The sequence below is a fragment of the Chionomys nivalis genome, chromosome 7, assembly GCF_950005125.1.
Source record: "Chionomys nivalis chromosome 7, mChiNiv1.1, whole genome shotgun sequence".
Lineage (NCBI taxonomy): Eukaryota > Metazoa > Chordata > Mammalia > Rodentia > Cricetidae > Chionomys > Chionomys nivalis.
This window is the reverse complement of record NC_080092.1, coordinates 98,063,757-98,089,919: the sequence shown is the minus strand read 5'-3', so window position 1 is coordinate 98,089,919 and position 26,163 is coordinate 98,063,757. Positions and strand designations below refer to the sequence as shown.

General features: G+C 44.8%; 1 protein-coding gene and 1 pseudogene across 5 annotated transcripts in view; one reads left to right on the top strand and one right to left on the bottom strand.

Moving 5' to 3' along the window:
• Positions 1–26,163, bottom strand: part of Tnrc6c (trinucleotide repeat containing adaptor 6C) — a 122,263-nt gene that overhangs the window by 6,073 nt on the left and 90,027 nt on the right. For 2 of the 5 annotated variants that reach the window (XM_057773644.1, XM_057773645.1), the window contains exons 7-18: positions 25,563–25,729; positions 22,895–22,975; positions 20,456–20,513; positions 16,439–16,608; positions 14,775–14,948; positions 13,474–13,611; positions 11,312–11,431; positions 9,214–9,297; positions 8,720–8,960; positions 5,434–5,601; positions 2,783–2,974; positions 1,830–1,973 (exon numbers count right to left, since the gene is read on the bottom strand). In XM_057773644.1, coding sequence (XP_057629627.1) covers positions 1,830–1,973; positions 2,783–2,974; positions 5,434–5,601; positions 8,720–8,960; positions 9,214–9,297; positions 11,312–11,431; positions 13,474–13,611; positions 14,775–14,948; positions 16,439–16,608; positions 20,456–20,513; positions 22,895–22,975; positions 25,563–25,729 — 1,737 coding nt within the window. The remainder of the gene's footprint in view (positions 1–1,829; positions 1,974–2,782; positions 2,975–5,433; positions 5,602–8,719; positions 8,961–9,213; positions 9,298–11,311; positions 11,432–13,473; positions 13,612–14,774; positions 14,949–16,438; positions 16,609–20,455; positions 20,514–22,894; positions 22,976–25,562; positions 25,730–26,163) is intronic. The other 3 variants (XM_057773647.1, XM_057773648.1, XM_057773649.1) reach the window with 3 other exon arrangements.
• LOC130878627 (transmembrane protein 14C-like) lies at positions 16,722–18,890 on the top strand (annotated as a pseudogene).

Sequence of the window (26,163 nt, the reverse complement as noted above, 5' to 3'; positions counted from 1 at the left end):
GAGAAACACAAAAGCAATGGACACCACCAGCCCCAGTTCCTTCATCTGCTCAAGCTCAACTGAACAGCCACTAAGACACATTTGCAATACAGATGTGCCCTTACCCCGGGGCTGGCTAATGGGAGGACCACAGCCTCACAGTGAACACAGGCTAGACACACTGGAAACCAAATGCTATCAAGAAAGGTGATTTTTGCCTTTTTTCTTTAGCTACTTCCCAGTGGAGGTATAAAGGTTTAAGCACACTTCTTTGTCAAATCAGAAGGAGTGCGAACAATCCAGCATCACTGGCTTTGCGTTCTTAGCCTGACGCTGGAGCACATCAACACTGCTTTCCTCCTCAGGTCCACGTGTGGCGTTACGGGAATCCCCAGGGAGCAGAGGCCTCAGGAGCACTTTCCTGCAGCAGCTCTGTGCAGCACAGTATACCATACCAGTTTAGAATCTGGATGAGATTTGATAGCATAGCGAGACAGTGTGTGTACACACATCCTATGTGTTTATCTTAAGGAAAGTTTTATAAAGCCTGGTATGGTTGCATGCCTTTATTTACACCATTAGGGAGGCAGAGGCAGGGGGATCTGTTTGAGTTCAAAGTCAGTCAGCTACATAGAGAAACTCTAAATTTTTTTTTTAAATATTTATTTATTATTTATACAGTATTCTGTCTGCTTGTATGCCTGCAGGCCAGAAGAGGGCACCAGACCTCATTACAGATGGTTGTGAGCCACCATGTGGTTGCTGGGAATTGAACTCAGGACCCTTGGAAGAGCAGGCAGTGCTCTTAACCGCTGAGCCATCTATCCAGGCCCCTAAATTTTTTTTTTAAGATTTATTTATTATGTACATAATGTTCGGCCTCCATGTATGCCTGCAGGCCAGAAGAGGGCACCAGATCTTATTACAGATGGTTGTGAGCCACCATGTGGTTGCTGGGAATTGAACTCAGAACCTCTGGAAGAGCAGCCAGTGCTCTTAACCTCTGAGCCATCTCTCTAGCTCAACTCTAAATTTTTTTTTAAAAAAATGTAATAAACAGTTCTTGGGGCTGGAGAGATGGTTCAGAGATGAAAAGAGCACTGGCTGCTCTTCCAGAGGTTCTGAGTTTAATTCCCAGCAACCACATGGTGGCTCACAACCATCTATACTGAGATCCATTTTCCACTTTTTTTTTTTTTTTAAGATTTTATTTATTATGTATACAATACAGTGTGCTGCCTCCATGTATGACTGCAGGCCAGAAGAGGGCACCAGATCTCATTGTAGATGGTTGTGAGCCACTATGTGGTTTCTGGGAATTGAACTCAAGACCTCTGGAAGAACAGTCAGTGTCCTTAACCTCTGAGCCATCTCTCCAGCCCATTCTCCACTTTCTTTTACTCCAGAAGAAATGATTTACTGAGGAGCTATGAGTTCTGCAGTGTCACAAGAGTTTTTCAGACACCACAATGACAGGTCGCGGAACATGGGTGCACCTTGGAACTGGGGCTCACAGTGGGACGGCTGCAGTTAAGCACAAACCTACACTGCTGCCTGCCTTTGCATATCCAAAGAGTCACAGACCTTTGCCACTGTGGGAAGAAAGGAGCAGCTGAGCTATTCAGGTGGGACCTACAAATCACGTGGTCTTCATCACTCCATGAGGAGACATTATCACCCCCATTCTGCAAGTGAGGATACACGTTCCCACTGCTGAGATGGTCAAGTCCCTGCCTTCCTTATCATATGTGGCCTCCCTGTAGGCATGCAGTGATCCAGCACAATCAGATGATGCCTCTCCATGAGCCTGGAGACCCACCCACAGAAGGCAGGGTGATGGCCCTCCTCACCTCCACTCTTGAGGAGGTAGCGATTCACATCCTGGATGGTGGTGTTGATGGTGGGTCCAGTAGGGACACTGCCAGGAGTGACATCAGGGTCATTCTCGGGATCAATATTCTGAAGTCCTTTCCATGGAACTCCGGGATGAAATTCTGTTAATGGAAAGCAAAATGAGGATGCATACCAGAGCACCTTCATGTTGCATCATGACACTTAAAATTAATTTTTTCATATTTGTAGAAATTTAGAAAATCTGAATGAGGCTCAGAGGCACTCCTTGCTTAGATTTAATGAACTCTAAGTTTATTAGATTGGTCATTCTTTTGGAGCAAACTAGAAACAGCTACCAGGGAGGAGTTGGTGTCCCTTACTTACCCACTCCCCTTTGCCACGACCTACTCCTGTCTTGAACCGGGAAGCTACACAACAAGGCTTGACACCAGCACATTCTGTCCATTCTCAGTGGAAACCCCAAGCTATGGACCCATGACGCCCAACGTGGGGCGAAAAAGGAGAAATGATGGAGGAGTTAATTTCATTGGTTAAATAAAGAAATTGCCTTAGCCCTTTAATAGGACAGAAAATTAGGTAGGCGGAGTAAACAGAACAGAATGCTGGGAGAAAGAAGCCGAGTCAGTGAGTCGCCATGATTCGCCCACCAGACACAGACGCAGGTTAAGATCTCCCTGGTAAGCCACCAGATTGTGGTGCTACACAGATTATTAGAAATGGGTTAATCTAGATATGAGAGCTAGCCAATAAGAGGCTAGAGCTAATGGGCCAAGCAGTGTTCAAAAGAATACAGTTTCCATGTAATTATTTCGGGTAAAGCTAGCCAGGTGGCGGGATGCAGCCCCGCCGCAGATATTACAACAGACCCAGGCTCCCACAGCCCTAACAGCTAACCTGGGGTTAGGGTACATCTGCATCTACTGTTGCCTGAGAGAGTGTGCAGTCTTACCTGGGGGCCAGCTGATGCTGGAGCCATTTGAGATTTTATCACTGTCAGATTTGGCACGTGACCAGCTATGGGGAACAGCTACGGGAGGACTGGCTGGTGACTCACTGTTCTGGATTAAATCGTACCGGCCATAGGAGTCATCAATGGAGGACTTACCTGGAGGCCCAATGCTTAGACCTCCAGGGATAGCACCTACAGAACAGGACCAGAAACCAAGTGAACATTCTGTCAAAAACCCCTGGGGATACACTGCAGTCTTCCCTTCCAGGCCCAGTACCTCACTCACCCCTTGCAGTCACATGGACTGTCAGCCTTAAGCTGTCCAGGGTTCTTTAAGAACTGTCGGTTGGCCCAAATATGGTCTTTATATGACTACATTTTTTTTTTTTCGAGGCAGGGTTTCTCTGTGGCTTTGGAGCCTGTCCTGGAACTAGCTCTGTAGACCAGGCTGGTCTCGAACTCACAGAGATCCGCCTGCCTCTGCCTCCCGAGTGCTGGGATTAAAGGCGTGCGCCACCATCGCCCGGCGATGACTACATTTTTTGTGGTGCTAAGCACAGAACCTAGGGCATTGCGTATGCTTGGCCAAGCTTCTACCCGAGAAGTACTGACTAACCCATTATTATTTTTTGTTTCTTGAGACAGGGTTTCTCTGCACAGCCCTGGCTGTCCTGGGACTTACTCTGTAGACCAGGCTGGCCTCAAACTCACTAAAATTCACCTGTCTCTGCCTCCCCAGATTAAAGGCGTGCGCCACCACCACCTGGTTGTTGTTGTTGTTGTTGTTATCATCATTGTTACTTTTCAGTGTGGGGAATCTAATCCAAGGTTTCATACATGCTAGGGAAGTACTCTACTATTGAACTTTATTTTTTGAGATGGTATCATATAGTCTGAATTGGCCTTGAACTTCCTATGTAGTTAAGAATGATCCTAAACTCCTAATCTTACTGTTTCTAGCTCCCCAAATACTGGGGTTATAGCTGTGTGGCACTATAAACTATTTTAGCTTGTCAAGTTGGAAGGTTTGTTTCTTTTTAAGATATGGTCAGTCCAATACTGGCTTTGAACTTGCTGTATATACTGGATCTCCTATTTCTACCTCTCTAGTGCTAAGATCACAGGCATATATATACCACCAAGCTTGGTTTACATGGTGCTGTACACTTTATCCCAGATTTCTTGCAATCCATGCAAACACTCTACCAACTGAGCTATTGCCATAGCATAGAAAAGTATAAAAATTTTTGTTTTGTGTGTGTACATCCATGTGCTTGCTCAGAGGCCAGAGGTGTCCTTGGACATGGTCTCTCACTGAACCTGGAGCTAAGCTAGTGGTCACCAAGTCCAAGGTACCCTCCCATCTGTTCCAGGAATCACTGGGGTTACAGGTATATGCAACCACACGGGATCTCATGCTTCTGCAGCAAGTGCTCCAACTTGCTGAGCCAACTCCCCAGCGACGAAACTCTCCTCCCCACTTTTAAGAGACTTGTCCAGGCAGGTTTGAAAACTTGGGCTCAAGTGATCATACTGTCTTGACCACTTGACTAAATTCATGTCACATACCCAGTGAATATTAATGACTCTATCTATCTATCTATCTATCTATCTATCTATCTATCTATCTATCTATCTACCTACCTACCTACCTACCTACCTACCTACCTACCTACCTACCTATCATCCATCCATTTATTGAGCCTTTCCAGTTCAGGGGATAGAACCCAGGTCCTCAAGTATGTGAGGTTAGTTCCCTGCCACTGAGCCACACCCTAACCCACTGTAGGCTAACCTGGTGATTAACAGTTTTGTTTCCTTCTCTTTTCTGAGTATTTCTTTTTGTGTTTTACTTTTTTTTTTGTTTTGTTTTTTTTTTTGTTTTTTGAGACAGGGTTTCTCTGTGGTTTTGGAGCCTGTCCTGGAACTAGCTCTTGTAGACCAGGCTGGTCTCGAACTCACAGAGATCCGCCTGCCTCTGCCTCCCGAGTGCTGGGATTAAAGGCGTGCGCCACCACCGCCCGGCTTATGTTTTACTTTTTTGAAAGATGATTATTTTTAGTACTATTTTATGTATTTGTATATCTAGGCATGGGTATATGCATGTGAGTGTAGGTACCCATATGGGCCATACAGCTTCAGTTACAAGCAGTTGTAAGCTATGCAATACAGGTGATAGAACTCAGCTCAGGTCTTCTGTAAGTGCAGTACCTGCTCTTGCTGAGCCATCTCTCCAGGCCCCATAGGAGTTACAAGGACTCTGACCTAGCCTCTTTTTTTTTTTTTAATTTTTATTTTTTTGGTTTTCCAAGTCAGGATTTCTCTGTAGCTTTAGAGCCTGTCCTAGAACTTGCTCTGTAGACCAGGCTAACCTTGAACTCACAGAGATTCACCTGCCTCTGCCTCCCAAGTGCTGGGATTAAAGGCATGCGCCACTGACCTCTCTTCTTTGATATTTTTGGAACTAACATCTGACGGTTGACCTTGCTGGTAGACCTTGCCGGTCCTGTGTGATGGTAACTGCCTTTCTTCTGCTTTTGGAGCTCCATTCATAGAACTGCACAGAATCAACATGTGCTACTTCAGGCTACCTCATCACTAAGTCAACTACAACCTGCTGTGGGGTGGGCACTTACCCAGGACATACATACCATGCTTGCTAGGGTTCTGGTCCAGGGGAGAAGCAGCACTAGACAAGTTACCCATGGAGTTGGGATGTGTCCACTGAGGGAGGCGTGACTGGGACTGAGATGAGTCCTTCACAGACAAACCACTGCTCATGTCTATACTGTTGACATTCATGTTTGGGTTCAATCCAGCTGAAAACACAGGCATTATTAGTATTTTGCCTTTTCCCTGAAGATCTCACTCTGAGAGCCCTGGAGGGTCACCCTCTACCTTTAGGCACAGCCATACACTTCCATTGTAAATCCACTCCCTGCTTCTATAGTTTTTAGGAGACAAGGTCTCACTATGTAGTCCCTCATTGGTCTCCAACTAAGAGTCAACTGACCCTGGCTCTAGCCATGAGCCAATGCCTACACCCCCCCCCCCCCCCCTTTTTGAGATAGGATCCTAACATGTAGCCTCTAATTTGTATCTTCTATCTTCTTACTTCTGGCTCCTAAATGCTGAGATTACAGGAGTACACCTGGCTCAACTATATTAAGTATAAACTATATATTTAACTATTTATACTTATAACTATATAACTATGAATATTTAATATAGAAATCTTTAATATATATTTAACATAGCTATATTAATTATATATATGTGTGTGTGTGTGTGTGTGTGTGAATATGTGAGTGTGCACGTATGCCTGTATATCACTTACATGCTTGGTGCCCACAGAGGCCACAAGAAGTCAGATGCCCTTTAACTGGCATTACAGATAGTTTATAAGCCACCATGTAGGTGCTGGGAATCAAGCCCAGTCCTCTGGAAGAAGAGCCAGTGTTCTTAAGCACTGAGCTGTCTCTCCAGTCGCTCTTGAATTAAGGTGAGCATGCTACTAGTGTCTTCAGGGCACATGGCTCACAAGCCTCCCCTGCTGTCTTGGTGCTGGATACCAGGGTTCTGAGGTCCAGACAGGGCATGTCAGATGAGTCCACAGCACCATGTGGGAACTACCAGAACAAGCAAATTGCCTCCAAGTCCTGACACACCACCTAAAGCTGGTTGGGACAACGCGAGCCTGCAGAAGTCAGCACTAATGAAGCTTATGAGTTAAACAGTAAACAACTTTTCAGGAGCTCTGTGAGTGTGGGTGCTGCTGTCTACCTACCTCTGGAATGGTGAGCTAATGTTGCTAATGTTTGGGGGGATCGGGCAAGAAGGGCACTATGCTAGGATAATAAAGATTACTCACTGAACTTTTGCCTGGGTCTCAATTTTAAATCTCTCTCTCCCTCTCTCTCTCTCTCTCTCTCCCTCCCTCTCTCCCTCCCTCCCTCTCTCTTTCTCTCTGTCTTTCTTTCTTAAGACAGGGTTTCTCTGTGTACCCCTGGCTGTCCTGGAACTCACCCTGAACTCACAGGCTGCCTCCCAAGTGCTGGGATTAACTACTGCCCAGTTTCTTTGTTTTGAGGGAGGGTCTTGGAACATGACCTGGCTACCCTGTTATTTGCTATACAGCCCAGCCTAATCTTTAACTGACAGCAGTCCTCCTGCCTCAGCTTCTTAATGCTGAGATCATGGTTTGTTTGTTTGTTTTTTTGGTTTTTTTGAGATAGGGTTTCTCTGTAACTTTGGAGTCTGTCCTGGAAGTAGCTTTTGTCGACCAGGCTGGCTTTGAACTCACAGAGATCTGCCTGCTTCTACCTCCTGAGTGCTAGGATTAAAGGTGTGTGTGAACACAGGTGTATTCATATTTAGTTTATCATGGTGACAGTGAACCTTTCCTTCTTGAGAGTTCTTAAGGTCACTGGGTTACTGTTCCTGTTGACACGATTAAGTCCATCAGGCAAGAGACACTGCAGCCCACACTGTCTGAATGGGTTTCTGGTTTCCTGCCACAGGATGTTCAGTTCCTAAGTGGCTCTTCAGCATCAGTGCTGTTATGGCGAAAAGCCAGGAGCCAACAAGACAGACAATTTTGCAGGTAAAGTTTCCTATAGCTAATAAGCTGCCTATTTTAAACATATTATATCACATATATTAAATATAACTGTAAGTTCAATACCTTAACGTTTTTATCAAAATAAATTTTTATCCAGTTTCAAAGATTCACTGCACACATGATTCCTAGAAATAAAGTCTCAGCAGGTTGGGGGACAGGTACACCAGGATCTGAGACACTGTGGATGGTGAACTGAGTGGCATTTTCAACACAAGTCTACCAGCACGTGCAACACACACACACACACACACACACACACACACACACACACACACACACTCTTCATTCTGTTGAGCACTCTCTAAGCCAGGCTGGCCTCAAACCTAAGTCTATGTAACTGGATCAACAGCACTAGTACTGGGATCACAGGTATGAGTCACCATGTCCAACCAAAGAGCTTTACATATTATTAACTCATGAAATCTTTAAAAGAGCTCTGTGTGATAAATACTTCTACTTCATATGGACAGGGAAATTGAGGCAATGAGCAACCAGGCAGACTGTACACATTAGCTGTGGGTGGAAACTGGGACTGAGGAGGTCTAAGTCCTAACTCGGGTCTTGACCAAAGTATACTTGTGCTTCTACCACTAAAGGGACAATAATGGACAAGACAGTAACAGAGGATACATTCTAGCTTAGTAGCCTTCTACTTCATTATAAAGGAGTAATACATCTATTACCTGTCAGGTAGGAAGACATGACATACCATTCTCTATAAAAATATGCATCAGCATTCTAAAGAGGGAGGTAGGTCATTGGCAGCTATTCACTGCTATCCAGCTGGCCTTTGCCCCTTTGGAGATGTATATTTGAAGCTACTAATTCCCCTTGTCCTGTGTCCACAGCCTGGTCTACAGAGTGAGTTCCAGGACAGCCAGGGCTATACAGGGAAACCCTGTTTCAGAAAACCAAACAATAACAAACCAGAATGAACTTAACGGTTTTCATAGCCCCACTCTTCAACCCCAGCACCATGGATCAAACTAGGCCCTTGTTATTCAATTCAGGCTGGTCTTGAACTCATGATAATGCTGCTCCTGCCTTCCAAGTGTTTGGACTATAGGTGAGTGTTACCACATAGGGTCTCCCTGGTACTATTAAGTATCTGTGGCAGGGTGAACTTATATTATACTGAAGGCAGTATTGCTCCCTCAAGATGAAGTCTTAGGAGGTTCACTCCCTGATTCTGCCTCTGATGTGGTGTTTCAGCATTGCCAAGTCATTCAGCTTACTGTATAGCCATCCTGGTTATCATAGGAGGGACTTGAGGACTCCTGAACCTGGCATAGCTTTTACACCCACAGAAGACTCACCAAGAGGATAAGGAGCAAAGGTGTTGGGTGAAGACTGCTGCTCTTTGGTCTGCAGGTCGGGAAGGCCGGGAGTCTGGGGGTGAGGGGGGAAGCTATCCATGGCCGATTTGCCTGCAGAAGGGTGCAGAGACAGGTGTGGCGGGGGTGGTGGTGGTGGAGGCTGCTTTACAAGCAGGGCCTGGGCCAGCTGGCGCTGGTGCTGCTGGATCTGCTGCTGCAGATTAGTGATTGTGCGCGCAACCTGGCAGGTGGAAACATATATACACTGCACGTTAGCCAGGGCTGGCCAGAGTCCACGGATGACCTACAGACTGGGTTTAGTTGTACCTCAGCCTCTACCAGCTGGGTCAGCCTCATCCCAAACCTAGCTAGTCCTGGACTTTCCAGAGAGGAGGTTCAACTAGAGAAAAGCCAACATCAAGATAAGAGTTTATCCACTGGGGTTTCTTCTAGAATTAGAGCTAATGGCAACAGTCAGTCCAAGTGACACCTACTTGCTGCTCCTGCTGTCTCATGGGTCCGGAAACATTCCGCTGGGCCTGTAACATCTGCTGCTGGATTTGTAAACGTTGGTATGCCTGTTGACAGAAAAATCAAGCATAGTAAGAAACCATCAAAACAAGTGAGTCAATCTCCTTAACATTCAGGAAATAGAAAAAGGAATTTTTAGGAGGAGCTAGATTAAAGGCTAGGTCAGCTAGATGACGTAGCAGAACACTACAAAGCTCAGTCCGGTTGTGCATGAGCCAGCATGAAGCACTTGGGTGACCGACTGCTGGACAAGGTGGGAAAAGTGAGCACAACCCCCTGGCTGACGCAGAAAGTCTTCTCACTTGATTATCTCAAATGCTGGCTGAGTGCTGCTTATTTTTCTGCACAACATATTTTGGGAGACGTCTCGATTAGAAGACTTCTATAGGAACTTCCAAATCAAACACCCTGGATTCCCAAGGCCTCTGTGAGGTCCAAATACAGTCACCCATATTGGGGTGGGCTTTTTAGTGATCCAGCTGCCCAAGTCACCCATGCTCCTGTTAAGTAATGCCAATAAACTCACTGGGTCACCAATCTAGACTTAGGCGGAACAACCGTTTCTTTAATTTGTTGTTGGTGCTCATTTGATCCTTTCTCTCCAGGAAAAGTCATTCAGAAGACTTGGTTAAAACAGAACCCAATGGAGGTGGTACTGTTAAAAATGCCTCAGGAGTTCCACGTAAGGTTTTCACGTAAGAATTCTCTAGAAGTTCTAAAACTGTAGCAAGTAATAAACTTCATTTTTCTAATTTTTCTGGAAAAAAATTATGACTAGAGGGGCTGGAGAGATGGCTCAGTGGTTAAGAGCATTGCCTGCTCTTCCAAAGGTCCTGAGTTCAATTCCCAGCAACCACATGGTGGCTCACAACCATCTGTAATAAGGTCTGGTGCCCTCTTCTGGCCTGCAGGCATACACACAGACAGAACATTGTATACATAATAAATAAATAAATATTAAAAAAAAAATTATGACTAGAATAGTACTAGGTGTAAGCCAGTATATTTCTTCCAACTTACACAAGGAAAACCCTCCAGGAAACAAAGGCTGTGTGTATACCAGGTGCAAGCCAGCCTTTTCCTGTACCTTCCATACCATGGGGGAAAACCCTGCTGGGAAATACACTCTGTGTGTCAACCCCAAACCCAGCTCTGGCCAGTGGCAGTGCAGCAGGCTCTGCAGTGTCACTCAGACACAAGCTGTGCAGCTTCCAGGAACCCTTTCCTGCCTTGGGCGAAGGAGCCTCCTGCTACTGCTATCGGTCCAGGAAACAGCATGACTTCATAGGTGTGTTGCCCACTTCGGGAAGGCTTCCCTGCCAGGGACCATGGGCATGTGACTCCCTTAGTTAGGGGTCTGTGTTGGTTTGAAAGAAAATGGCTGCAAAAGGGAATGGCACTATTAGGAGGCGTGGCTTTGTCGGAGGAAGTGTGTCACTGTGAGGGCAGGTTTTGAGGTTTCATACATGTTCAAGTCACATCCAGTGTCTCAGACTACTTCATGATATAGGACTCTGAGCTACTTCCCCAGTACCATGTCTGCCTGTATGCCACCATGCTCCCCACCAGTGCTGGCAATTGAACCTGGGTTCTTTGGAAGAACAGTCAGTGCTCTTAACTGCAGAGCCATCCCTCCAGCCCCTAAACTACACAACTTATAAGAACTCCTGGGTCATATTAGCTGATCTCAAATGAGGTTCTGTGAGACCTGTATTTGAACAGGCCAAAGCACATGTTCCAGGTATGGCAGTAACTTTTCTCCCCTATGATCCCATGATGGTGTTTGTGTATCCCCTTCTTGGGAGAAATGAGGAAAACATTATTTTGTGTTCTGTGGCTCAGAGGAGAAAATTTTGAGAGACCAAAGGAACAGACAGGCCAAGCTAAGACATTTACAAAGCTTAGGAACAATAATACCCTTAAGCAAAAGCTTTCCTGATTCATGAACAGTCACAAGAGAGTGCAATATGGAAAGAGTATGATAGCAACTTCACCTACCAGGGTGTTTCTGCCGCTTGCTGACATGAGGCCTTGTTTTTAGACTGGGACCTTTCTACTTACCAGCTGCAGCTGATAGAGCTGGTTCAACATCGTCATATGCTGAGGGTTAATTGGCGAGGTTAATAGTGCAGGGCTGAGACCAATGTTTTTTGCTGCAAACTGCAAAAGCTGTGCTTGAACCTGTTTAACAGAAAATATATCATTAACCACCATCTCTATGGAAACATTCACTTATCTGTGTAACTTTGTTTTAGGACACAAACTGGTTAACTGACATATTTGTTTGACAGCTGAACTTGAGAGGCCATCAGAACATTTTATGGACATATAAACATTAGTAGTTAACATGTTCAAAATACAGAAGACAGAAAGTCTAGAACTAATGTATTTTTTTCAGCTGTGTGTGGTGGTGCACGCCTTTAATCCCAGTACTTGGGAGGCAGAGGTAGAGGCAGGTGGATCTCTGTGAATTCAAGACCAGCCTGTTCTACATAGTGAACGAGTTCCAGGACATTTAGGGCTACATAGTGAGACACTGTCTCAATAAATAATTATAATTTTTTTTTCTTTCTTGAGACAGGATCTCATGTAGCTCAGGCTAGCCTCAAACTGGCTATGTAATGGGTGGCCTTGGATTCCTCCTGATCAATTTTTGCCTCTACTTGCTGAATTCTGGGATTATAGGCAAGGGCTACCATGCCAAGCCAGCTTCCAGAAGATTTTTTCTTCTAAAGACTTTAGCCCTACATTTACTTTCCATGGCTTGAGGCCAGTCCTATTAGAGGTTATGTTCTGTCAGAGGGAAACTTTAAGATTGGGAGGGGGGACGATATTAATTCAGTTTTCTGCTGCCTCAGTAGGGGAGGAACAAGTTGCTACACCCTCACTAACACATGAAACTTATTTTTCTACCAAGTTCCAGCCATCTCTATTCACTGTATCCACCTGTTCTTCTCCACAGGTCAACATTGTCTTTCTATGTTTGAAGGTCAGGATATATATCTCCCAAATTCCAAGGCTGCTCTTGCAGAGGACCTGGGTTTGATTTCCAGCACCCACATGATGGCTCCTAACTGTTTGTTACTCCAGGTCTAGGGGATCTGACACTCTCTTTTGGCCTCCAAGGGTACCTGGCATACATATGATATCCAGACATAACATAAAGGCACAACACCTATGCATATAAAATTAAAAAGAATCTCTTTAAGTTTGTGGGTGTTGTGGTGCATACCTTTTTAAGAGGTTAAGACAAGCAGATGGATCTCTGTTAGTTCAAGGCCAGCCTGGTCTACATAAAGATCCTGTCTTATATATACTCCATCTCAAAAAAAAAAGGGACACTGTGCTGGCTAGTTTTATGTCAACTTGACACAAGCTAGAGTCATCAGAGAGGAAGGAGATTCAACTGAAAAAACGACTCCATAATATTGGGTTGTAGGCAAGCTGTACTACATTTTCCATTAGTGATTGATGGGAAAAGGAGAACCCAGGCCATGGTGGGTTGTGCCACTCCTGGGCTGGTAGTCCTGGATGAGTAGGCTAGCATGGCAAGCAGCATCCCTCCATGGTCTGTGTATCAACTCCTGCCTCCAGGTTTCTACACTGACTTCTTTCAATCATCAACAGCGATGTGGAAGTGTAAGTCAAATAATCCCTTTTCTCCCCAACTTGCTTTTGGTTAGGGTGTTTCATCGCAGCAATGACATATATCATGAAAACAACAAACAAATCCCCCTCCAAAAGAAAAAAACAAATCTCATCAGGCAAAAAGGATCAGCTAGTAAATAGTAAACATAATTACCAATCTACAGCAAACACTCTTTTTTTTTTTTTTTTTTCAAGACAGGGTTTCTGTGTAACCCTGGCTGTCCTGGAACTCGATCTGTAGACCAGGCTGGCCTCAAATTCAAGAGACACTCCCCCTGCTCCCCCTGCCCTGCCTCCCCACCCTCCCAACCCCACTCTGCCTCCCAAGTGCTGGATTAAAGGTGTGCACCACCACACCAATGCAGTGCATTCTAATATATAATCCCCACTGTCATCTCACTAAAGCACTGCTGTCCTGGCTGTTCTGGTGGCCTCTTCTTGATGTCCCATGCCAACAGCAGTTTCTTGTCTTTGCATTCCAAATGGCCCAAGAATACCATCAGGTTATCACAGTAATCTCCTTAAACCGACCAAATAAAAACCAAGCACAGCATGCAGAGTTTATTGGGTCAGACCTGAGGGGATAGAAACTGAGGCACTTGAGCACGGAGGCTGGGCTGGGAGGAATTAAGAGGCTGCACTGGCGGCTGCTGCATGGTCCTGGCTTGTGCTGCTCCGCTATTGCCAAACACACCCAGATTGCCACTCGGGATCTGCAGGAGACAGAACAGCTTTTAGGGGTAGGTAGGCTGGGGAAGGGTGAAACAGTAGGTTTCACACCATGAATGCCAATTTTTTTCTGTTCCCCACTCCTTCAACCTGATCCTTAACTGCACTCTGAATGAGTGCAATTTGTACAGGTTATAGAGGATGAAAAATCAGCCTAGGAAGCTATGATTTTAAATCATAGGACACACACATACCAGTGCATCTTAAAGCGTCTCCAAACAAGGCTATCAGTTAAAGAGATAATTAAGAATGTTTCAAAAATAACAGTATTAAGACGTGGTCTGGGTGACACACTCCCTTCCCTATGAACTCCCTGTGTTCATTCAGGCACAAAGTGCAGTGATCATGGTGAAACAGGTGGAGGAGGAGTCTATTTCAATGGGAAATGTGGCTGTTCAGTTACTTCAACAAACCCCAAGGCTGGATCAGTTAGCAGAGTCAGAGAGTTAACCTGTTATCCAATACAATGAATATCATTGGCGTGTGTTCTGCATACTGCAGCATGAGCCACCTGGCTGACAGGTTGGAGCAGGATGGCCGTCTTTGTTGGAAAGTCGACTGAGAGGGACTAGGCAACAGAGTTTGCTATGCCTGTGCTTTGCCCTGATAGAGTGGGTTCCTAGGGTTCAGACTTGTCACTAACCTTCACCAAGGAGCTGCTAAGAGCCGACAGGTCCATGACAATCCTTCAGGGACCACAGATACTCTAGGGACTGCTTAGCTTCTTAATAGGCACTCAGTTCTCTCAGTTCCTTTCTCACATACAACACAAGCGGGAAAGACAGCCAGGAGCTCGGCTAAGCTCACAGACGTCCCGTTTTTGGTGAGGAGCTCTTGGTAGCACACCGGCACTTTATCCAGTACCAAGTTAGTTCTGAGTGCAAACAGGAACTCAAATACACTTTAGTCCAGTGTAAAAACAATCTTGAATCATTCCTATGGAGTAGCTAAATTCCAGGAATTGCCACTCAGTTCTGAGTTTCCCTGAGCACGCCAAGGGCAGTCCTAAGGGCATTTCAGTTGTTTCCCTATTCCCTCATGTCTTAACATCCAAGCATCACCTGAAAACAATAGTTTATTCTCTAATAGTTTAAGAAAGTCAGGAGAATGAATGCAGACACTCCCCACTCTTTCCCAACAGCCTTACCTGTCTAGAAGAGTTCAAGTTTTGCATGCCCAGCCCTGAGGCAATCCCACCCAGGGCCTGACTGGGGAGTGCACTGTTGGAAAGGGGGAGCTTCAGGCTTGGGGAAGGCAAAAACGGTGAAGTCGTGGGCTCTTCCACGAGGCCGCCATCCTGATTGGAGAAAGAAAGGGTGAGCTGTGTGCGGTGCCCACCAGCACGCAGAGCACCAAAAGTTTCCCACGGAAATAGTGAGGAGGGGATGGATGGATAAAAAATTGAACGATGAAAAATGTGTAGATAATGAGGAAATGGAGGACATGGGCAAAAGGAAGAAGGGAAAGAAAGAGAGAAACAGGATTAAGACACTGCTGTTGCTCAGACACTGACAAACACACATTTTAGCTTCTCGCATTCTCCCCATGCTACCCACCGCCCTGGTCTGGTTGGAGGGGGAGGAACAGAGACTCCAAGAGCACAGCTCCCTAGGGGGCCCAACTCCCACCTCCACACAGCACTTGGCTTACTCAATCTCATTAACAGAGGAGCCTACTGACTTTAGCTTCTCTGAGGTTACACTGAAGTGCCCAGCTCTGCGAACCTAACATCTCATCTAACAGCTCAACCAACCTGCAGGCTACTCCACACCTTAAAAAGCTCAGGTCCCAATTACACTTCCAGATTCAGCAAATAAAAATTAATATAGTATACACCTAGAATCTCAACACCCTGAGGCTGAGCCAGGAGGATAATGAGTTTGAGACCAGGCAATAATTTGAAGTTTCAGATAAACAAGTAATTTTTAGTGTAAATATGCTCTGACCATGCCTGCCACAGCTCATCTGCCTGTGAGTAGCATGAGGAGACTCTGGGAACAGCAAGTCCCGTCAGGGTATCAAGGGCCCCTCAGAGAAGAGAACTCAGATGGGATTTGGACTCCAGTGCCAGTGAGGCACAGACTACCCCTAAGCTAACACTCCCAGAAAGTCCCCCTTTACTTGGAAGCAAGGTCTTGTTCATAATATAAGGTGTCTTTGAACTTGAGATCCTCCTGCCTCAGTTTTTTGAGTAGCTGGGGTTACTAGTGCCACCAAGCCTCATTTTTTTTTTTTTAAAAAAAAAAAATACTTTTCTTGCTTCAGTTTTATTTTCAGGGTTCAATATTTAAGTTGAATTTAATGTGAGGTATTCTCCTTTTGGGATCATACCACTTTGAAGAACAGACATCCTCTCATGATAATACTAAAGGGGGACAGAGCTTTGACTGGATTGAAAACACCCTGGGAGTTTCTCATGGGTACTTAATGTGGTCACTGGCAAATCTACCACTTCTTTTCTAAGGTTAAACCTGCTACGTGTCATTTCCAATTGGAAGAACTGAGTATTCCAAGCAAGACAAAACAAAAACAAAAACGTGAGGACCCTGGCCTACTACATAACAGAATAGATAATTGTCAAGTTAATGTAGTAATAAAAAGAGCCAGTTTTCAATTCCATCACTCTTCAGGCCTTATGATACCATGTGTAATGCAACAGTACCTCTGAGTTAAACACTCTTACATGTTAGGAAAACTGAGGAAAATCCACTTAAATGTCTTAACTTCCCATCTAACTTGCTTTAAGGACACAGCTCAAATAAAATGACTTCTTGTTGAAGGCAGAAACAAGACAGACGCCTAGATCCATACCTTGTCAAGGAAGGTGGGGCGGTCCATGGAAGACTCTTTGGAGATTGGTGGGCGGCAGCCGAGGGGTTTGGTGACCATTCCATTGTAGTCGGTCATTCCCAGTGCACGTTTGTCCATATCCACCTTCTTTTCCAGCAGAGCGCCTGGGGTACAACATATAGAGAGCAACGCTGAAAACAAAGGAGCACAGGATTGGTGGTGGCGATGGGTTCGGGAAGGAGGTGGCCCCTTGGTTGCCAGCAAGGAGCAGACACATCATGAGCCTGAGCTGCTCCCCAGCCCCATGACCACCCTGCACACCTATAATTGGGCCCTGCTGGCCCTGCTCCTGTCCACTCTAGCCATAGTGCCCTCTGCCAGTCCCTAGGAAGCTCAGTCATCTATCACCCTCTTCCTCAGGATGAACTTCCCCTGCTTCCCAGGTCTTCAATGTACTTGCTTCCTTTCTCCAAGCTACCATTCTCAAGGGCCTTCCCAATGATATGACTTGAGTGAACCCCCACATCGTCACTGCTTCCCACTCGTTGCTAGCTGTCAGGGAGCTCTTGGCCTGGTGAGCTGTGTCTGGGCTACTTTAACTGTAGTATCCACGTCTAAGCGGGTACGTGACTGCTTCTACTTGCGTGGTCTCCCTGCCTTACTACACTATGCACAAGACGATTTGGCATTTTTATATAAATGTGCTACTGTCTATCTCTCTCATTCATGAGTTCTGTACTCACTCACTGTATCACGTTTATGGTCACTTGTGGACCCCTGTAGGTGGGCAGAAAACTTGACTTTGCTGACAAGGTCCAATTCAGGTGGACAAGTCAGCACGCTGCCTCCTTGTTGGACCTGACACTGAAAAGCAACTCTGGTGCATCTGGTGCTATGCCCTTCAGCTGTGTGTGTTTGTTGATTCTGGAATTAAAACTACTCCCTAATGTAGCACTACGTGGTGACCCTAACGCAAGAAAGCTAGCTGTGCCTTGCAGAGAAAGCGCATGCGCCAGGTCATTTTCTTTCTGACGTGAGCTGAACATTGTGGATTTTGCGTTCAGTGTTAGTAACAATATCAGAGGGAAGCAGAGGAAAATGATTTCATTGTCTGAGGTTACCATCCACAGCACAGGCTACTGACAGATGAACAAACAGGCAGGTGTAGTGACACTGGCAACACGCTCAGCAGTAGAGCTTACTATGCACATGTGTTGACCTGAGTTTGATCCTCAGAATCTGAGTAAAAGTTGAAGGAGAGAAGTGACTCCACAAAAACTGTCTTCTGACCTCCACACATGTACCATTGCATGTGTTCACAGACACTTCATACATCTACACAATTAAAAAACATGGATAATGGGCAGTACAGCTGTAGTCTGAGTACAAAACAAAAAAACCAAAAACCAAAATCAAACCAAACAATCAACCAAACAACAACATAAATACCCATCACAGCCACATTACCCACGGTCAGGAGATACTATATCCTAATTAACTCACATTTCATTACAAAAACATGTTAAATAAAATGTCTGAAACATAAACACGCATAAAACAAGGGTAGCTATGGCTAATAGGCTTTGTGGGGGCCTCCCTGGTTTACCCCAAAAGAGGGCTTTGTATTGGCTAAGGAAATGCTAGTCACGGCTTTAGAAAATGTAATTGCCAGGAATATAAAAATATAGGTTTTCTGCTCTTTCCCTTGTCCTCCAGCACAGGCCTCTAAGCTCCGACTTCAGTACTGGGTGCAGACCTGACCTGGTCTTGAGAATGACTGAATAACGCAGGACGACAGTGGCGCACTGGTGCCTTTACATTATTCTGGCTTGGGCTACACAGTCCTGGTTGCTACCAGTGAAATTACTGGCTATGCAAAAGCAGGTAGTGTGCTGTCCCTGGCTGCTGGACTCTTCCTTGGGATCCTACCAGGCCTTGGTGCTTACCAGCTGGTGTGGTTTGAAAGAAAATGGCCCCCAAAGGGAATGGCACTATTAGGAGGAATGGCTATGTTAGAGTAGGTGTGGTCTTATTGGAGGAAGTGTGTCACTGTGGAGATGGGCTTTGAGGTCCCATATATGTTCAAGCCATGCCCAGAGAGACAGATCACTTCTTGCTGCCTGCATATCAAGATGTAGAACTCTCAGCTCCTCCAGCACCATGTTTGCATGTATGCTGCCATGTCGTACTGTGCTAATGATAATGGACTAAACCTCTGAAATGTAAGCCACCCCAACTAAATTTTTTCCTTTATAGGAACTGGCATGGACATGGTGTCTCTTCATAGCTACAGAAATCTCAGGATCCCAAGGAATGTGTGGGTCTTCTTAGCTTTATCTGGGACACTGGCTGGCTTATGGGGATGAGATTCCACAACTCTGGGAAATCTATGCCTTCACGTTTAATCTCAGGTGCCAATTTGCTGAAGGTTGCCAAACTTGGAATCAGTATGTCGGGCTCATCCCTTCTTTAGCTCATGAAGAACTAAAACTCTCCAAACTGCCACATTTATAATGTATGAAGAAAAAGCGCAGCGTATTTACAGACTTTGACATTTTACAAAGCATAGACTGAGCATGGTCAGGAAAGACGACCTGTTAGTGTTGTGTAGTGTTCGGAGGCAGCGAATGTCTAACCTGAGCAAACGTTGCCTTCATAGTTGTAGTGTTCGGAGGCGTTAAGGGTCTAACCTGAGCACATGATGCCCTTCATGCAGTTTCATGCTTATGTGATGATGGCTCTCCTTTCTGGACTAGTAGGTAAGGGGTAAAATCTCAGGTATCAACACTGGGGGGGCCCCAGAACCACATGTTCTGCCCAGAAGTGTGTGAAATCTCTTAGTGATATTTGTGATGTGGGATCTTTTTTATAGGTCTGCTATGAAATTATGTTACAGTGAAATATCAGTGACAATAAAGTTTGCTATTAACATACTAAAAATGTAGACTATATATATCTTTTTACTTTTTTTTTCTTTTTTTTGAGACAGTGTCTCACCAGTAACTCTGATAGAGATCTGTCTGCTTCTGCCCCTCCTGAGTGCTAGGATTAAAAACATATGCTACCACATCCAACTAAAAATAGACAATATTTTACAGAAAATTGATAAAAATAACCTTTTGGTAGCTTAAGAATAGATTGCTAGGGGGCTGGAGAGATGGCTCAGTGGTTAAGAGCATTGCCTGCTCTTCCAAAGGTCCTAAGTTCAATTCCCAGCAACCGCATGGTGGCTCACAACCATCTGTAAAGACATCTGATGCCCTCTTCTGACCTTCAGGCATACACACAGACAGAATATTGTATACATAATAAATAAATAAATATTTTTTTTTTTAAAAAAACAATAGATTGCTTGTTACTGACTGGTACTTGTGACATGCTGTCTCCTCCAGGCCAAGGATAGATGGGTGTGTTCAGTCTGGCCTGGCATGTCAGCAGCTCACAATGCAGCTGAACACCACCTGTTCCAGACTGAGAATGTTTATATTAGCACAGCAAATCTCTGTGTGCCTCTGAGAGTGGTTTCAGGGATGATCTAAGATGAAGAATGCATTACTTCCTCTATGGATTCATACATAATATGACAACATTATTGGAAAATGCCCAGATGAAGTAGGTTACTAGTGTGTGTGTGTGTTCTTGGTGCTATGTCTTTCTCAGATCCTTTCCTGTACTCCTCACTCCTTCCTGCCTATAGGAAGTAAAGAAGGTTGTTCACATGTTTCTGTTACCATGATGGTTTTGTTCAAGTGCAAAGGACTGAATTTCCTGAAACTGTTAGCCAATAGAAATAATTCCTCCCTTTAAGCTGTTTTTGTTACAGCAACAGGAGTTAGCTAATATAAACATGAACCAAAGGCAAATAGCTGCCAACATGGCATACTGTCTCTACAGCTCACCTGGCCCCAAACACTCGCCATATGATTGCATTCTGTGGTTGCTCTTTCCCTGGACCCTGGAATTGTCTTCAAGTTTAACCATGACTATAAGCAAATGGTTCTACAAAGCAAAACTTCCCAAGAGGCACCTGTTACTTACTCATGGCCTGGTCAAGGTTCATACTGTTGCTCTTCAAGGCCTCTTCAGCTGGCTCTCTCTGGGGGTGAAGCAGAGCTTTCGTTAGTGGTGCACAGACAGACAACCAGAGTAGCTTTGAACAGCTCAGCACTCTTAATGGAGAAAGCACCTACCAATACTAGCTTTTAGAATTGGAAATGTTTTTCTCTGCAATTGAGGTCAGAGACAATATATATATATATATATATATTTTTTTTAAAGACAGAGTCTCATCAGGTGTGGTGGCACATGCCTCTAAATTCTACTACCTGGGAAGCAGAGACAGACAGATCTTTGTGAGTTTGAGACCAGCCTCATCTATACAAGTTTCAGGCTACCCAGAGAGACAGTGAGACCCTGTCTGTCTGTCTGTCTGTCTGTCTGTCTGTCTGTCTCGCACACACACAAAACCAGAACAAAACAAAAAAGGGACAGTCTCACTGGCTGGTCTGGAACTCTACGGTGTAGACTTTGCCTCTGTCTCCTGAGTGTTATCGTGATGGGACTTGTAAACAGAAAACACTTGTAGCTAAAAATGAGTGTACTGAGTCTAAACTGGAGAGTCAAGAACTTATATGAGTTGGGGACTGCCAGCATACGCCTTTAATCTCAGCAGACATATCTCTATGCATTTAAAGCTGGCCTACACAGTGGGATCTTGTTTTAACATGCTAGAAATAAAATGTGGAATCCTAGAAAACTCTGTAAGCACTCCTACACTTGCTTCTGTACAGCACCGAGCAGCGACAACTCAGCAGGGTTACAGAGCTGTGACCTCACATGCAGGTTTTATCTGTCACTTTGAGTGCCAGGACCTACGTTAACATCAACCTTTTGTATGTCATCAGTGCCAGTCTCTATCAACCAAACTTTTGTTCAAGAAACAAGAAAGCAATCAGATTCACACTGGTAACTGTCATTCCATCAGTACAGACAGATCTCTGAAGAAAATAAGAAGCCGGGCGGTGGTGGCGCACGCCTTTAATCCCAGCACTTGGGAGGCAGAGGCAGGCGGATCTCTGTGAGTTCGAGACCAGCCTGGTCTACAAGAGCTAGTTCCAGGACAGGCTCCAAAAAACCACAGAGAAACCCTGTCTCGAAAAAGCAAAAAAAAAAAAAAAAAAAAGAAAATAAGAGTTGCTTGCTAGGTGCTAGAGAAATGGTTCAGTAGTTAAGAGCTCGCTCTTACAAAGAATCACAGTTCATTTCCCAGCACCACACTGGGTGGCTCACAAATGCCATTAACAGCTCCAGTTCTAAGAGATCTGACACTTTTCTGGCTTCTGTAGGCACTGCACGCATACATACAAACCCACAAGCAAACACACATACATACACATGAGAGCACTGCTGCTCCTCCAGAGCACCCCCCTCAACAGTAGCCTGCAGCAGTCTAGCTCCAGCTCCAGGAGATGTAGCACCTTCCTGACCTCCAAAGGCATACATGAAAATAAGGGTTGGAGAGATGGGTCAGAGGTTAAGAGACCTTACTGTTCTTGCAGAGGACCTGAGTTCAATTCCTAACACCCACAAGATGGCTCACAATCTACTGTTACTCCAGATCCAGAGGATCCCATATCTACTACTGGCCTTTGTAGGCTCATAAACTCATATAGGCTCACACATGTACATAAATTAAACAATAATTTAAACATTGGAAAAAAAATCTTAAAAAGAATCAAAAAAAGAAAACCAAAGTTGCTGGGGATAAGGGTGGGACGTGCTACACTCCTACAATATTTTCTGGCCCTTCTAGAGAGAGGCTGTCCCAGAGGGGAATGTCTCGTCTCAGCTTATACAGTACCAGTTTAAGGCATGAGGCCATTCTGGATCTATTCATTTTAGACACAGGAATGACTGAGCGATGAATACTCATTGAACAGGGATTTGGAAGGAGGCACGTGAAGGGTTTAAGCGTGGAATGTGGGCAATAGCTTGCTATCTGGACTGCCATCTCTTGACCCGAGGGACTGAGAGGCATGAGGTACTTCTTCAGGGGACATCTGGGACATCTTAGTTCTGTCTACATACTGGTAACTGGGGAACAATTTGTTAGGATGCCGTGGGGAGGCATGATGCTTTAACTCAGTACTCAGTTTCTTACTGGACCTTTTTATTTACTACATAAAGGAATTAACTCCCATGTAATTATAAATTGTAAGAAAATATGAAACTGTCTAAGTCCATGGAAATTACAAATCATACATAGTCTTTTATTTAGAAAAAGATATTCTTGACGGAAATTGCGTGATTCTCTGCTCTACTCATGGCCTAGGCCAAAGGGAACGTAGTAACTAAATAATTAGATAGTAACTTCATCCCGCAAGCATCTCTCTGCCTCATCACACACCACAGACTGGCTAGGGAAAGCTTTCAGGCCGCCCACTTGGAGAATGGGAAGGATATCAAGATGCCAGTTACCGGGAAGCCCATGTCTGTGAGTTGTTTGATCAGCCGGCTCATGATCCAGGCCTCATCCTGCTTGCCAGGTGTCTTCATGCCCTGGAAGAGAAGGGACAAGGGGAGAGGCCAAGAGTTACTTTTTTTTTTTTTTTCGTTTTGCGAGACAGGGTTTCTCTGTGGTTTTGGAGCCTGTCCTGGAACTAGCTCTTGTAGACCAGGCTGGTCTCAAACTCCCAGAGATCCGCCTGCCTCTGCCTCCCAAGTGCTGGGATTAAAGGCGTGCGCCACCACCGCCCGGCTCAAGAGTTACTTTTGATGTGCCACATTAACTGAGTGACAGCCCCAACTCAGTGACTGCAGCCACAGAACCTTGTGAGTGAACAGAGAACTGTGCTGTGCTCTTCAGAGTCCAGCATCATCTCGTAGTGAGCACCATGGGAAACTGCAGCTGCATCTACAGACTGGTTAACGCACGGCATTTATGGACTAACGAAAAGCAGGGTAATTACTCCCCTTTTTATAAAATTATGTTTAATCACAAAATGTATTATTTCCATTGGTCACAGGGAATGTTGCTAAACGCTGTGCTATGTAAAGTCTACTAAAGATTACACAGTTTTTACCCTTGTTCCAGGGAACAAAAGAGCACATGACAAAGGAAGAACAAGCCTGTGGGCCTTATTAACTACCCATTCTCATCCATATTCCGGCCCTCAGGTGAGAGGAAAGAAGTATGAAGGAAGATGTTAAAGAAAAAGGAGAAAAACCAACCTCAAAGAAAAGGCAGCAGCCCAGAGGCAGGGGACACAAACGGTGCCATGAGAACTAGGTATACAAGATGATCAGTGCCTAAGTATTCTCCCTAACACCAAACAAAACCAAATTTAAAAACCCTACCCTTCTTGTGAAGAATTTGTTTCACCATGTTTGCTCTCTCCATTCCTTATTTCCTTTCCCTCTAGAGGTCTTTTCTTTTCTCCCTTCTTCCTTCTCAGACAGGGTCTCATGTAGCCCAAGCTGGTCTTAAACTTGCTTTATAGCTGAGAATGACCTTGAATTCTTGATCTTTCTTGTCTTCATTGCCTGAGTGCTGGGTTACAGGTGTGTACCGCCACTCTTTCACCATGGAAGCTGTTGTAACTCCACAGTAGAACGCGGAGCTGCAGCAGCCAGGAGGTGTTCTGTTCCTAACAGGCAGTTTACCTGGACAGCATGCTGCCAGGGTCAGATCCTATCACAGCAGTTTACTACTTGGGGATTTCTGGTCCCATGGCAACTGGATTCCCCAGCCCCACTGTAAAACAGCTTTTCTTTATGTCTGCAATCACCCCTTATCATGAATGCTTTAAAAAACTCTATTTTTAAAAAATAACACATTCATAATTCCTAATTACAAAAGGGGTACAGAGGAAAGGTATCTTTCCATACTATGTCATCTGCTTAGAGCCTGATCTCTCCAAGAAGTCTCTCCTTTGAAGATCTATATTTCCGAGAACAGGAAACGTGGACCATTGTGCAGAAGCAGCTTCAGGTATATACAACTATTCCTTCATTCATTTCACCACAGGTCAGTGGTCCATGTTATGTATGTTTTTCTGTACCTTGCTTTTTCTCTCAATGATGTTGCTTGCTGATGTTTTCTTAAGTACATATTCATCAAGCATTTGGTTCACGTTAGAATGCACAGAGTCCGATTGGCTGCTGTACTAACACATTCATTTTCATTTTTTGATGACAACAATCTTACAAAAGAACTACAAATGCCCATGACAAATGGCAGTGCTATGTCAATGTGCAGGTGACATTAGTGTACAACTGCCAGCAAGGTGCAGTGAGAACTGATGTCCCACAGTCTGGACAACAGATAAGCTTGTATTTCATTTACTTCTGTATTCTGTTTTGAGGATTGAGCCCATGGTCAATGGGCAGCCCAGCTCCCAAGGGTGTTTAGTTGACCTCTGGATTTTTCTTAGTCAGAGATGAAAAAATGGCACCTCTCAGTATTTTTTTAAGTATTTTTTTGCTATGTTTTTAAAAAACATTTATCTATCTATTTATCATGTATACAATATTCTGTCTGCATGTATGCCTGGAGGCCAGAAGGGGGCACCAGATCTCATTACAGATGGTTGTGAGCCACCATATGGTTGCCGGGAATTGAACTCAGGACCTCTGGAAGAGCAGGCAAAGCTCTTAATCACTGAGCCATCTCTCCAGCCCAGCACGTCTCACTATTGGCTCAAGTGGTTTTCTCTGAGTAGGGATGGCCACCCTCTTAAACGCTGGACAGTACTTTATCATCTGATCATTTTTACACTCTTTGCTCATTTTCATTAGAATATTGGATACTTTTATGTATCAGGGAGATGAACCTTCTTTATCATATAAATGTAGGCATTTTCCCCCTACATTCTCCCTCTCTTTTGGCTTATAACTAGGGTGCTATCAGTTATGTGCATGCTTTGATTTTACTGCAATCCACACACCACCTTCACCCCCCCCAAAAAGAACTTACTGAAAGAACAAAATTTTATTAATAGGAAAATATTTTTAATCTTTCCAATTTACAGAAAGGATTAGAGTTCCAAGATTACCTGGGAGCGAATCTATCTCTGCACCATTCACTGTATCTGCCTAGTCTACAGTACAGGCCTACTGGCCACCATGCCTCTTCAGCAGTGCCTACCTTCTGAAGTCCTTTTTTTGAGGCATTGCCCCAGGAGCTGCAGGATGAGCTGCTTTCTTGAGAGGCAGCGTTATTCCACATGTCCCCATCCTCATCCTCCCACTGGCTGGTGCCCAGGTTCATTTCGTCCCCACCACTGCCCCAGCCTTCTTGCATAGATTTGGAAGCTGGAAGAGAGCAGACAGGAACTTGTCAGACTCACCTGTTCTGAGAAGAAACCTGTGTCACCTGACACAACAGGGATGGTGAAAACCGGAACTATGCTATCTACCTTTTAGCTATTACTTTTCTCTTGGAAAGACACAGATAAAGTGTAATGTTTAAAATCCAGCTGTGCTGCTCAAACTTCCTCAACCAACTATACACCAGCTGGACACACAGGGATTCTAAAAATAAGTCCTGGAGCAACTGGAGGGGGGCAGTGTACCGGTCTCTCACAAATGCCACTCAAATGTGAACTCCCCACAAGGTCACTGACCTCCTTTACAGGTCTCACATCTCAGCCAGAGAAAACCCTGGGCAGTATTTCATCTGAGCCAGTGCTCTCACACCTGGCAACAGGCAGGAGTCAGGAAGACACAGGGATCACATTACAGGAAGT